The sequence below is a fragment of the Chlamydotis macqueenii genome, chromosome 1 (assembly GCF_036417535.1).
Source record: "Chlamydotis macqueenii isolate bChlMac1 chromosome 1, bChlMac1.mat, whole genome shotgun sequence".
Lineage (NCBI taxonomy): Eukaryota > Metazoa > Chordata > Aves > Otidiformes > Otididae > Chlamydotis > Chlamydotis macqueenii.
The window spans coordinates 126,877,118-126,890,991 of NC_141556.1; the positions used below are offsets into that span (position 1 = coordinate 126,877,118).

The following is a 13,874-nucleotide window of genomic DNA, read 5'->3' on the forward strand; positions in this document are numbered from 1 at the left end:
TTATTTCTTTATTTACAATTATGAAAGAAAAATAAAGCAAACTAGTCAAACTCTATCTACAGCCTGTAGTAATGTAGAACAGAACAGACAGAGCACCACACAATAATGCATTTCTGTATCTGATTTAAAATACTTCCAGTCAATCTGTGGTATTCCTTGTTGCAGGACATCGTACTAAATCGTATGTGTAGCTGCTAAATGAGTTAGGTAATAGTATTCCACTATTAACTACTCCTGAAATTACATCAAATCTTATGCTTTAGCATGTAAATTACTACCTTTGATAGCTAAAGGGACATACTTTCAATTCCTTTGGAGTGTTTGTTGAACTGTTAAAATTATGCCAGTCATATTAATTCTGAGTAATAACTGGAAGGTAACAGCAAAATCGTGATGGGTCTTAATGCAAAAGAGCATTAGATCTCCAACGTAACAAATGTTTAACTCTGTGCAAAGTACAAAACTTTGTCTACTGAGATTTCAAATCAAAGTCAGACACTTCAGTTCTTGATTCAAGGGTCCTGCTGTCACATGATGCTTGAAATATATAAAGTTTGTTATAGCGAATATAACTTGTGCTGTTTCAAAATATACTTCTCTCTAATTATCTAAACAATAATAATATTTTGGTGTTTGTGTGATATTTTTAAACTACATACCATGAAAAATATCCTTGGTGTTCAACAGATATTGAAAGAGACAGTTCAAGTCCCAAATACTTAATAAAATAAGCTACGTACATAGCCCACAGAAAAGACACACAATGAAACAGAAACAATTACTTCTAGTAGTGGGTATAGAATCACAGAATAGTTTGTGTTGGAAGGAACCTTTAAAGGTCATCTAGTCCAACCCCCTTGCAAGAAGCAGGGAGATCTCCAACTAGATGAGGTTGCTCAGAGCTCTGACCAACCTGACCTTGAATGTTTCCAGGGATGGGGCATCCACCACCTCCCTGGGCAACCTGTGCCACTAGTGTTCCACTACCCTCATTGTAAAAAAAAAAAAAAAAAAAAAAAAAAAAAAAAGGTGAAAATGGCAGTTATGACAACTGAGATGCAGAAAAATAGCATGGCAAGTCTGAAGTTCATCTGCCATATTATAGAATGTGTGTTTATATAAGCATATAAATTACAGAATGCTATGTAGTTATGTCATATACATATGCATGCACATGTATGAGTTCTCTTTGCAAAGTAGAAAAGAGGAAGGAACACAGATAACTGAGTGTGTTGGAAAGGGATATATGTACTTTAAGTATAAGAACTGCTTAAGAATCAGCCTGAAGAAGAGGAACTTAGAAACCTGAAGGTTAAACACATAGACAAGTATAAATACCCACAGGTACTTGTAATATGCTAATTAAAAATATTCAGTTGCTGATCAGACAGATCATTTTATTGTGAAGTGAACTTAATAAAAATGTTCTTTGAGAAGCTAATTGCCTACTGGTAAATTGCTGTTTAAGTAAGACTGGCTGTTGCAAGAGAATTAATAACAACAGCCTACACTAGACTCGGTGTTTTTAAGATTCCCAGTGTACTATATGTGATAACGTATTATGCAGACAGAATTTTTTTTCATACTGGATGAGATGGTGATGCGTATAACTGTATTGTCCTTCGAGACTAGTTTACACGCAGTTGCTGGTATTGCACTGTTCAGCAGCCTACTGCAGATAAGAATGAGTGATGATGCCCTAGATTTTAATGGAAATTTTAGAGTGCGTGCAGCAGTAGGGTGCAGTCTTCAGCAGAGAAAAACGAGCTGACTTGCAGGCACGAGGGGTCATCAAGAAAGATAAAGAAATAGGACACATACTCCAGGCTAGGCAAGGCTTTTTAAAGGATATTATGGAAATGAGGAAGAACCAATTTAATTTTTATAATGTCACTCCATTTAACTTTAAAATACAAGGTCAAGGTACTATGTTTTTTGTAATGATTAAAGATCTGGGATGTTCCTTTTTGTTGCAACTGTTGAATGTTTATATGGCAAACACTGAATGTGACAAAGAATTTAATTTGGAATCATCAGAATTATGTGGCAGCTCCTCCTAGAACTACATGAGAGACAAATAAATTTGACAATCACTATAATTTGCATCCTGGCAGTCAAATTTCCTTAAGAAGCCTCTCTTTAAAGTTAGCTTCATCCCCAAACAGTAATATATCTTGTTTTTATGTAAAATCTATAAAAACTACATTAATCATGTAGCAAATCTGAAACAGCTCCCTTTTATTATAAAATCTTAATGCTACTGTTCTTAGTGAAACCTGATTTACTGATTAGATATAAGACCTTACAATGCATCAGGTTTGTGATACTGTCAGAACTTTTTGAAATTATGATGAATTGGTCGAATTTTTACTCCAAAATCTTATGCAAACATTTTCTTTTTAATGAGAAAAGATGATGCTGTTCCTTTCCTGCATAAGCACATAAAAATAAAAACTAGCCTAAAAAAAAAAAAAAGCAAGGCATGAAGGGCAAGTTCCCTGTCTAAAGCAGTAGGTTTTCTTCCTGTTGAGTCTCTCATAGAACCACCTGTACAAAAAGGCTACTGTGATGGAGGGTGTTTTGGGCAGCTCTGAGCAGTCAACAGTTTGTACCTGAGCGAGTCAGTTTGCAGTTAGGTTGTCTGTGTCTGCACTGTACTATGACTGTTGTTACAATTGCCTAATACATTCATCTGGAGAGAATTTAACCACATCTTTGTTTAATACAAGTTACAGTTATGTGTAACCAAGTCCTCCTGACCAGATGTAGTGAATAAAGGGATGTGTTATCTTTTTTTTTTGTTTTCCCATTTAAGTCAGCCTGATTTTGAAGCAGCCATACTCCAAAGCCTAATAATAATAGCTTTTTTCCCCTGCTATTCTCTATTGTATGCTAATTTTAACTATGACTGTCACCCAGATTTTATGAAAATTCTGTCAAGCTTCTAGGAGTTCCAAGCCATAGCTACCAGGTTATTTCATTCATGCCTTTATGTTGAGCATAAAAGATCAGTAGTGATGTAAAACTGTGTGTAATACTGGCTGTTCAGTCCGTTCTCTTGACTAGCCCTAGTTTGTCAAGGGACTCTCTTTTCACACAGATCTTATTTCAGCCAAAAACAGGAAGTGCAAAGACAAGCAAGATAACTCTAAGAAATTGATCAGATGTTTTCCAAACATCCAGAAAGTTTTGAAATTTGACAGAAGCTTATTTATTTTGATTCAATTCATCCTCTCTTAATCTTCAACCTCAATATCAAAGTTGCAATATAGATCTTTTGTATAGCTAAACAGGGGAAGAAATCGTGTGTTGGGACAGGAGAGGGAAATAAAAGATAAGTAAACAGGTATGCCAGTCAATCAGAACCCCCATGATAATGAATGCTGGGGTGATACACCACACACCTAAGCTTAGCTCTTATTTGTGAAACATTTATGTAATAATTAGCAGTAGTGTGGGGTTTTTTTATTATTATTTTTTGGGTTTTTTTGTTTTGGTTTTTTTTTGTTTGTTTTTCCCCCTGCAGAGAAGATGCTAGTGCAGTCACAGGATAGAGATTGCTTGTGTATTTAAACACTGTCTCTCTTTAAACGCCTGTGAGTAGATTTATAGTCACCTACTAAGAGATCATGCTTCTGTGGAGGACAACTGATGCTAGCTAATGCTGTTCTTAAAATTACTTTTTTTTTTTAATACTTAAATTCTAGGGTTCTTTTCAGAAAACAGCTTTATGCTGACTATCTTGCGATAGCTAGGAGAATGAATGGGAATGGCTTAGAGAGATTATAGTCTAAAATCTTAACAGATGCATTTAACAGAAGGAGATGAAAAGGGTCTCAGATTTTAAAAAAGGCTTAAAAATTATGTACCCTTTTTTCCTTAATAAATGAGTTTAACAATATATATCAGAACAGTTGAGTAATAGGACAAGGGACAGAAGTTTAAATATTTTAATAGCAAGATTCAGCGATTAAAATTGAAATAAAGGTAACCAGAAGATGCCAGCAATGCTGAAAATCAGGCTACTTTGTTTTTAATTGCCTCACTTCTACAAGGCAAGCCTGAGATGTCTAGATTTCATTTCATTCAAACATATGTTTAAAAACTTCAGGACAGATAAATTAATAGTGGTAACATTGTACCATTCTTCCATATCCAACAGAAACATCATTTTGGTATAAATGCTTTGTTACACTAATATATAATAGAAGTGTGATATTTTCAAAGCTTATGGACTGTATACATGAGTAGAACTTTCCTTAAACTCACATAAATGTACTTCTTGTCATTTTTTTTTTTTTAGCGGTAGGGAATTTTGAAAATATAGTCAGTGTTGGAAATGAGCTTTTGAACTTAGGTCAGAGAAAATAAAAACAAAGGAGAAAGTCCTAAATTTGTTATTCTATTTTCTTAAATATGCATATACAAAAACTTATAAACCTTTTGTTAGAGCTTCAGTGAAGAAAGAAACGTAGCAGTGACTTGAACCAAGCAATTCTGTTGCCTGTTGTGTTTGGTATTTCATTTTGTATCAAAAGAAGTGCATATGTTTCTAAATTATCAATGGTAAATTTCCATAAAATATAGTTTAAACTTCAGAACTATTTACTATTTTATGCAACACATTAACACATTTGGTACAACCTAGTAATGCAAATGAGAAACCAGCACAAATATATTTACTCTAACCACCTTTCCCAGAGAAGAAACAGGACTGCGTTTGCATTAACGTTATGAGTCATGAGTGTGAAAGACATCTGCTTTTCATCTGTGTCCCAATTTTTTTGTTCCTTGCTAAATGTAGAATTTTCCTTGAGATCAATGGAAAGAGAGGCTTGTCTTTAGAGCCTGATTTATTTACAAGCTATTTTTAGCTTAGCTGAAGTCCTGTCAAAAAGAGAGATCTCAAATCTTGACAAGGGTAAGGACTGAGAAAGTCAGTGAGAAGGGGAATGTCGTACCGTAGTGCTTTTGTGTCTTGTGAATATATTGTTCTTGCTTTCCCTGGCAAGATTCTTCCATGCTGCCTAACAGATAAAATAAAGGTATAGCAATGGAAATAAGGTGTAAAAGAGAGGCTGATATTTAAAGACAGGAGAAATACGGGTATGATTTTTTTTTTTAATTTTATGTTGTTTTTTTTCTATTTTCAGCTAAAATAAAGATAATTTGTCATCTTCCACTACCAAGTAAGCTCTCACTGATTCAGAATTATTCAAATGATTCAAAACCCAACACTTACTTAAATAGAAAAAAAACAAAAAAACAATTCATCTGTCTTTTTGACTTAAAACTCTGAATTGCACTATGTTTACAGTGATTCAAGGAGTAGGTTGAGGAGAACTCCCCCCCCTCTTTGGAGTCTCTAAGTAGACGACTTAAAACAGAATACATATTTTTGTGAGTAAAAGTTCCCCTTTTCTCTTACAAATTGTGGAAGTGATTTAGAATAAGCAATTTCAAACAAGAAAATGTCAGCAACACTGTCCTTGGTCTAGGATAGCTTTCTGAAATACTGTTTTATATTTATAGATCTGTTTCTTATCATGCTTTTCTCTTAGGGTTCAAAACACTTCACTTGAAACATTTCTTTTTGTCTGACTTAACTTTCTAATGGAGATCATGTACACTGAGAAAAGCAGTATTTTAAGCACGATCTCTGTCTAAAGGAATTGTGTTGTCTAGTGTCTCTAGAGTATCTTGAGGAGTGTACGTTATTTACAAAAGCTGTGTTCTCATTTAAAATCACATTGCGCTATGTATGTTATCACTGACAGTCCTTCTGGGAAGTATCCTCCTGCCATCATTCCTGTGCAGTTATTTACCAGGACAAATAGATGTCTCTTGATTCACCACTAGAAGAATGAATTATGTAACTTCAGTCTTTGCAGATTTTCTATGGATTAATACATTACTTTTTACCAGTTCTTTATACTAGTCAATAAAACAAAACAAACAAAAAAAACAAACCCCAAAAAACCAACACACATGAAAAAAAAACAAATAAAAAATTTATTTTTGTCATCATCTATACTTCATGTAATCCTCTTTAGTTCTATACCCTTCAGAAAACAGGGAGTCTAGAATAAGAAGAAGCGAAGGTCTTATTTCTTTGTAAACTGTTGATAACTCATATCTTACCTTTTACTCTGACTTGTGAATGTCCACTTTCACATGAAAGAAACTGTGCAGGACCTCAGTGAATTCGGATTCCTCTCACCTCCATTTGCAGGTAACAGTTTCTTTTCTCACCAGAACTCACTGCAACTTTCTTCCTGTCTGAGGGCTGATGTTACGTTTGTAAAACATTGTCAAACTCCACTCTCCTTAATATGAAAATCAGCAGTGTCCTTAATTGGGAAGTAATTAAGATTTAGAGCCTGTCTGTCTTGCGAAGTTAAACACCTGAGGTGTTTCAAGACTAGCTCTCATAGAAATAAGTATATGCTTAGGATATTCCCAAGTGTTACGGCATGTAAAATAACAACAAAGAAAATCTTGTTGTAGGATTTTGGCAATAACAATAGATTTAGTTTTGCTTTTAATTATATTCTTTGTTTCCTTTTCTGTCTGGTCACTGTGATGAAGAATTTTAGTTAATGTGTTAATTTGTACAAACTCATTAAATGCTTTGGGCTGGTATTTATTCTGGCTTCCTACCTGTCTTTATGCAAAGAAATATTTACATCTCTTTCATGTTATTTACTGTTTTCTGATATAGTGATTAATTAAAAGAAAACACTTTAATTTCACTCAAGGATATGTATATGAGAACCACAGATTTAATAATTATGATGATTTAAGCATTTTCAGATGGTAGCTTCATAGCAATGTTTTATTTTGAGACTGTAACTCCTGGCAGACTCAAAATAGGAGATTTCTGTACAGAAAAAAATACTTCCTTAGTTCTCCTGGAAAGTGGAGAGCAGACAAGCCATGAAGAGGTGTGTCAGAGACTGAAAAGGTTAATTAATGTCTCAACATCGCTAAATGATAGAGAGAACTGACAAACCACAATGCTAAAAAAACTTCAACAACTGTGAGGGAATGTCTAGACAAATATCCTGTTTTGTAGCTGAAGCAGCAACATATGCCTAGTAACTCCAAGAACTGCAAAATGGGGTATCTTGTTTTGTACCCTTCCCCCAGAATAGAGCCAAACCCTGTGCATGAGCTCAGGCCCTGGACAGTACTAAGCATGCACAGCACTGCCAAGTGACTGCATAATGGAGGCCAGCTCTGGGGGACGCAAAATGACTTTGTGGACACCGTCTTACTAGCAATCAGGTAACAACATGCTTCAGGTAACCGCACGGCTTACAAAGGACAAGCGGGCCTTGCATTTGCAGAGAGCTAACACATACCACCACAGAGACAGATCAACAGGATGCAGCAATCACAAGCTAAACCACAGGCAGGAAACACCTGACCTACAAAGGACTACAAAAAGGGTCGCCGCATGAACCCTGGTGTGTGTGTGTGTGTGGACCCCCACCCCACTCAGACGGACCTTCGGGACGCCGATTCTCCGTGGGGGGCATCGTCATCCTTTTGAGGCACCCACCCCACCCACTCTGTACAACGGACTTTCAGGACGCTGACTCTCCGTGGTGGTATTTTCTCCCCTCTTTTTCTCTCTTCCTCTTTCTCTTTCTCCCCCCCCCCCCCTTACCCTTTGTGTGTGAATGAAATAAAGAACCAACATATGCGTATGACACCGTTGTGTCTTAATTCTGTAACCGAGAAATTCGTACCTCTCACGACCGGACCTTTATCGGTTCGTGACATTTAATTGGCGTAGTCGGCAGGATTCTCGGAGACAGAAGCGCATTGTGGCGAACGGAATCTGGGAATGAGTGAGACGCTCTGATACCTTCTTGTGAAATTTGTCGGTGTAAACCGAGGGGCATTCAGTTGCCAGCCTCTGACGAGGCAAATTGTTGTGAAACTTGTCGGTGTAAACCGAGGGGCATTCAGTTGCCAGCCTCTGACGAGGCAAATTGTTGTGAAACTTGTCGGTGTAAACCGAGGGGCATTCAGTTGCCAGCCTCTGACGAGGCAAATTGTTGAGGAATTTGTGTTGTGTTGTGGTAAGGTGTAGCCTCTTGAGGGTAACAACAAAGGGGAAATTGTGGAGTAAGGTGTAATTCCCCCTCAAGACGTTGTTCCCCTTTCAGTTGTGCATAATGAAAGAAACCGCTCATGATTCTGCCCCCTCATCTGAGGGAGAAATCGAGAAGTTATTTACCTTTTTAGAAACACATCGTTTGCGCCCTTCAATTCAAGGGCAATTGTGGGCTAAAGACCATTGGTTTCAGCCTCAGAGTGTTGTTGACAGGATAACTGTCCTGCGAAAGGAGGCAAGGGCAAGACCTGGAAAGGGGAAAGGTTTAATTTGCGCCGTATTAGGGGCGAGCTTAGCAGCAGCAATCGAGGATCGTAGGCAGAGACTCAGTCAGGCTGATGCGGCCCTCGATGCTCTGCAGGTGGCTGTTCAGACTTTACAAAAACAACTTGAAGAGAATAGAGCTTTGTTGGAAAAGGAACGTCAACAGAATGTTTTGTTAAAAGAAGAGTTGCGGAATCGGTTATTGGAAGAGAAGGGTTGTCTGGTAGAAGCAGAGAAGGAAATAAGGCAGATATACCCGCAAAGGGACTTGGAAAGAGCTAAGGAGACTGTAGGGGAGTTTCCCCATGTGTGTCCCCTGGTCAAAACAGAGTATCTTTATGACAGTGCTGATGGTGAACCGCAGATTGTAACTAAGGAAACACCCTATTCTGCCACTGAATTGGCAAAATTAAAGAAGGAATACTCCAGGTCTCCGAAGGAGACAGAGACTGAATATGTGTGGAGGGTCTCCCTATCGGGGGGAGACGGAATAATGTTGTCGGAGAAGGAAGCAGAAGGATATTGGGGTCCGGGAGTATTCTTAACTACAGGAGATAACCGGGCACCCTGGACTTTAACACAGCGAGCGGCATATTGGGCAGGAGGTTTGAATCCCCTGGAGAGGGGAGATCCACTTGCCATTGCTGGGTCTGTGGATCACCTCGTAGAGAATGTTCAAAAGGCAGCTTGTTTACAAATGATGTATGATCGGGAACTGAAACCCCATGTGAGTTCGCCGATGATGTTGCCTGTAGACCCAGAAAGGATGACACCTTTAATTCGCGGACTCCCTGACTCACTTAAACCCATAGGTATTCAATTACAAGGGAGGATTCAAAATATCCCTGAGACAGACAGAATCACCTCCGCCTTGGAGATGGCAGTAACCCCCGATCGAACAAGAGATGGTAGGAAGGTGTGGACATGGGGGGAGGTGGCCCATGAGTTAATAAATTACGGGAGAAAATACGGCCCCGTAGGGGGTCCACAGCAGAAAACGGAATTGAAAGCTGTGAGAATGACAGAGATGTTCTCGCCGCAAAAGGTACTGCCAAACCAAAAGAGAAATTTACCTCAGCCTAATAATCAGAGACAAAAGCAAATTCTTAATCGGCAGGACTGGTGGCGATTAGGAATGAGTCTAGGAATTCCAAAGGACTTGATGGATGGCCTCCCCACCACCAAGTTAGAGTTGTTAGTGAAGGGATGGGGACGCGAGAGACAAAGAGAGGAAAAGCCCCAACCTGCCACGCCTCTCCCAAGCCCCACTGCATCACGTCTAATAGATTTTGAAAATGCAGAACCAGAAACTACCAAAGTGAAGGGACCGCAGGGAAACTAAGCTCTCCGCCCTCCGTGGGTGAGAGGGGGAGCGGAGTGTGGACGTTTTTGAGACAACTCACCCTAAATGAAAGAGGAGATTTATTAATTACTGTGGCTATTGGACCAAACCGACAAACTATTACCTTTTTGGTAGACACAGGTGCCCAAATATCTGCAATTAAACACGAAGATGCTGTACGGTGTGGAATCAAAGTCCCACATAAAAAAACAATGGTTCTGAATGCATTAGGTGAGCAGTGTCCAGTAGCGATGACCACAATAATTTTGACATTGCCAGGATTAGATAACCCTGTTCGAACTCAGGTAGCCATAGGCGACTTTCCTATGAACCTTCTAGGCATTGATGTACTGAAAGGACACCGGTGGCAAGACTCTCAGGGCAATTTGTGGGCTTTTGGGGCTCCAACAACTGGCCCGAGAGTAGGACAAATACGACTATTACAGACAGTACCTACTCTTCCCCCGTCCAAATTAACAAATGTCAAACCATACCCACTACCACTAGGGGCTCGAGAAGGCATCACTCCAGTGATTGAAGATCTGAAAGCCAGAGGAATATTGGTTTCAACACATTCCCCATTCAATTCCCCCGTATGGCCGGTACGTAAGCCTAACGGGAAATGGAGATTGACTGTGGACTATCGGCGGCTAAATGCCAACACTGGTCCACTGACAGCAGCTGTTCCTAACATTGCCGAACTGATAGCAACCATTCAAGAGCAAACACATAAGGTAATGGCAACTATAGATGTAAAAGATATGTTTTTTATGGTACCGATACAACCTGAGACACAAGATCGCTTTGCATTTACCTGGGAAGGTCAGCAATATACATTCACACGTCTGCCACAAGGCTACAAGCATTCCCCGACCTTGGCACACTACGCCCTAGCTCAGGAATTGGCAAAGATTGATGTAGAAGCAGAGGTGAAAGTCTATCAATATATTGATGATGTTTTGATTGGAGGGGAAGATTTTGAACCCGTCCGACGAACACAAGAACGAATTATAAAACACCTAGAGTCGCTAGATCTAGAAATTCCCCATGAGAAAATACAAATGCCAGCCACTGAAGTAAAATTTCTTGGTATCTGGTGGAAAGGAGGAATGATATGTATACCACAAGATACACTTGCCTCCCTAGATCAAATGAAGGTACCAGAAAACAAAAAGGAGTTACAATCAGCGATAGGACTTTTAGTGTTCTGGAGAAAGCATATTCCAGATTTTTCTATCATTGCCAGGCCACTATATGACTTGTTGCGAAAAGGGAAAGCATGGGAGTGGAGTGCCGTTCATCAGGAAGCCCTAGAGTTGCTAATTTTTGAGGCAAACACCTACCAAGCGTTGGGGCCAATACACCCCACCGATCCGATTCAGATCGAATGGGGGTTTGCCCCCTCAGGAATGTCAATACATTTGTGGCAGAAAGGGCCAGAGGGCCCCATTAGACCGATCGGATTTTACTCACGTAGTTTTAAAGATGCAGAGAAGCGGTATTCAGACTGGGAGAAGGGACTTTTTGTGGTGAGTCTTGCTTTGCGGGAAGCAGAGCGAACCATCACGAAACAGCCGCTAGTTCTGAGAGGACCTTTCAAAGTGATAAAACCTGTGTTATCTGGAACCCCTCCCCCTGACGGGGTGGCACAGAGAGCCTCTGTAAGTAAATGGTATGCACAGATAGAACATTATTGCAACATTTTCGATGTGGTGGAAGGCGCCACTAAAACTTTGTCGATACAGGAAGAGTTACTTAAGGAAGCCACCGAAGAGTTGTTACCAGCATGCATTAAGGTGGCCCCAACCTATTCCAGTGATCTTTCAAATGTGTGGTTTACGGATGCTTCATCAAAGAGGGAAGGAAAGACATGGAAATATCGTGCAGTGGCACTGAGAGTAGACGAAAAAGGAGAAATACTTACTGAAGGGGAAGGCAGTGCCCAAGTGGGAGAGTTGATAGCAGTCTGGAGTGTGTTTGATCAAAATAAAACAGAGAATGACCCTGTATATATTTATACAGACTCGTTTGCAGTTTTTAAGGGATGCACTGAATGGCTCCCTTTTTGGGAACAAAATAACTGGGAAGTTAACCGAGTGCCTGTGTGGCAAAAAGAGCGATGGCAGAATATCTGTGAGATTGCTAAACGGGGAAATTTCTTTGTGGGATGGGTTCCTTCCCACCAAAATGACAACACACCTACCAGTCAGTGGAACAACAAGGCTGATGAATTAACTAGGCTAGCATCTCTTCAGACAGTAGGAGAGGACTGGGCGAGACTATTGGAGTGGTTACATGTAAAACGTGGACATACAGGGACGCAGGACTTGTACAAAGAAGCATCAGCCCGGGGGTGGCCCATTACTCGGGAGCTATGTCGCACTTGTATCTCAGCGTGCCCTCAGTGTCGCAGTCGATTAGAAAACCGCCCCATGGAAGATACACCCCTGCATCTCAGAGAGAGAAAGACACTTTGGGAGACATGGCAGATAGATTACATTGGTCCTTTCCGCAAATCTGAAGGGAAACAATATGTGTTAGTAGGAGTTGAAGTGATTTCAGGATTGGTACAAGCAGAAGCCTTTTCTCGGGCAACTGGAGAAAATACAATAAAAGCTTTAAAGATGTGGTTTAGTACCCTTCCCAAACCTAAAACAATACAGTCAGACAATGGAACACATTTTTCTGCCCACATTGTACAGGAATGGGCACAGGAAGAAGGAATTAAGTGGGTATTTCATACACCGTACTACTCACAAGCCAATGGAATAGTAGAGCGAACAAATGGTCTGTTAAAACGATTTCTGAAACCATATAACCCAAACTGGATGAGTAGGCTATGGGATGCAGTTACCAGAGTGAATGACCGTTGGGGAGTGAATGGTTGCCCCCGTTTGAATGCCTTTTGCCCTAAGCCCCCATTTTTGGTCCCGGAGACAGGCAATCCACCACAAGGAGAGACTCCTCGCCATTTTCCAGGCCAGCCTGTGCTGGTGGACATGCCCACTATAGGACAGGTTCCCCTGGCTCTGAGTGAACCGCTCAATAAATATGCATGGAAAGCAACCGATGCCTGGGGGAAGGAACATAAAATTAACACTCGATGGATAGTTCCTTCATTTTAGACCTCCTAAGCAAACAGAAACCCCCTTTTCACCCCCCCCCGCGCATTCGCTTTTTCTTTTTTTTTTTCCTTCCTCTTTCTCTCACCCGAGAAGCGAGTTCTGTTCTGTCTCGTTTTCAGGAGGAGGAGAGCACCAGACCAGAACCCGACACGCCTACAGAGGAAGCGATAAAATTCATCAGTGAAGATGTCTGTAAACACTGTTTTTCTCTTAATTATATTGCTCTGTGGATTTGCCCAAGGTGGGGAAAAGAGGCCCCCTCATCCCCCTCTCTATCTACGCAATTCCTTTGACAGTAATGAGTTCATTTTGTTAGCAAAATCTGTGAGTGAAGCTTTTAATTTAAGCCATTGCTGGGTGTGTGGAGGACCTCTAGGGCTATCAAGCTGGCCATGGACCTCCATGCCCCTCACGCCAGGACAAATCATGAGCAATTACAGTGAAACCGATAACACCACCTGGAATGATTCTGAAACATGGCCAGTTCAATTCCCTGCCGTAGGTAAATATTGTTTAAATCGCACCCAAAAAGGAGGAGTCAGTGTGGGGGAAAGCAAATGTCAGTGGACACTCACATACAAGTTAATCAACAAAAATGTTAGTCTTAGCATATGGATGTGGGTTAATAAAGCCGGACGCAGTAAGAGTTTTTGGGGATTTTGGTCAAATAAAAATGACTCCTTTGATGCTTGGTGGTCAGACGGCCGAGGTTATATTCAAGCCTGTGAGTGGAAAAACGACACGGGTGCTTGATACTGCACTGGACAAACACATAGCCAACTGGGAAAACGTAACACCACCTTCTTTAGCCCTCTAGGAGACTATAATACAACCTACTTGCAACACCCACGGACTGCAGCTGGACCGTTTGCTGAAGGGGCAAAGGCCAAAAAGGGACATTACTGGATCTGTGGACACACTGCCTACAAAATGCTGCCCGCAAACTGGTCAGGAGTTTGTTATATTGGAATTATCCGGCCTCTATTTTTCCTGCTCCCTGAAGCAGAGAGTCCCCAAC

At 40.4% G+C, this 13,874-nt stretch overlaps 2 protein-coding genes across 12 annotated transcripts in view; both read left to right on the top strand.

Moving 5' to 3' along the window:
- DMD (dystrophin) overlaps positions 1-13,874 on the top strand; it is a 1,302,935-nt gene that overhangs the window by 836,015 nt on the left and 453,046 nt on the right. The window lies entirely within an intron of this gene.
- Positions 8,187-9,731, top strand: LOC147602273 (uncharacterized). The gene has a single exon (XM_086739896.1). It carries the CDS (start codon positions 8,187-8,189, stop codon positions 9,729-9,731), a length of 1,545 nt encoding a protein of 514 aa, XP_086596022.1.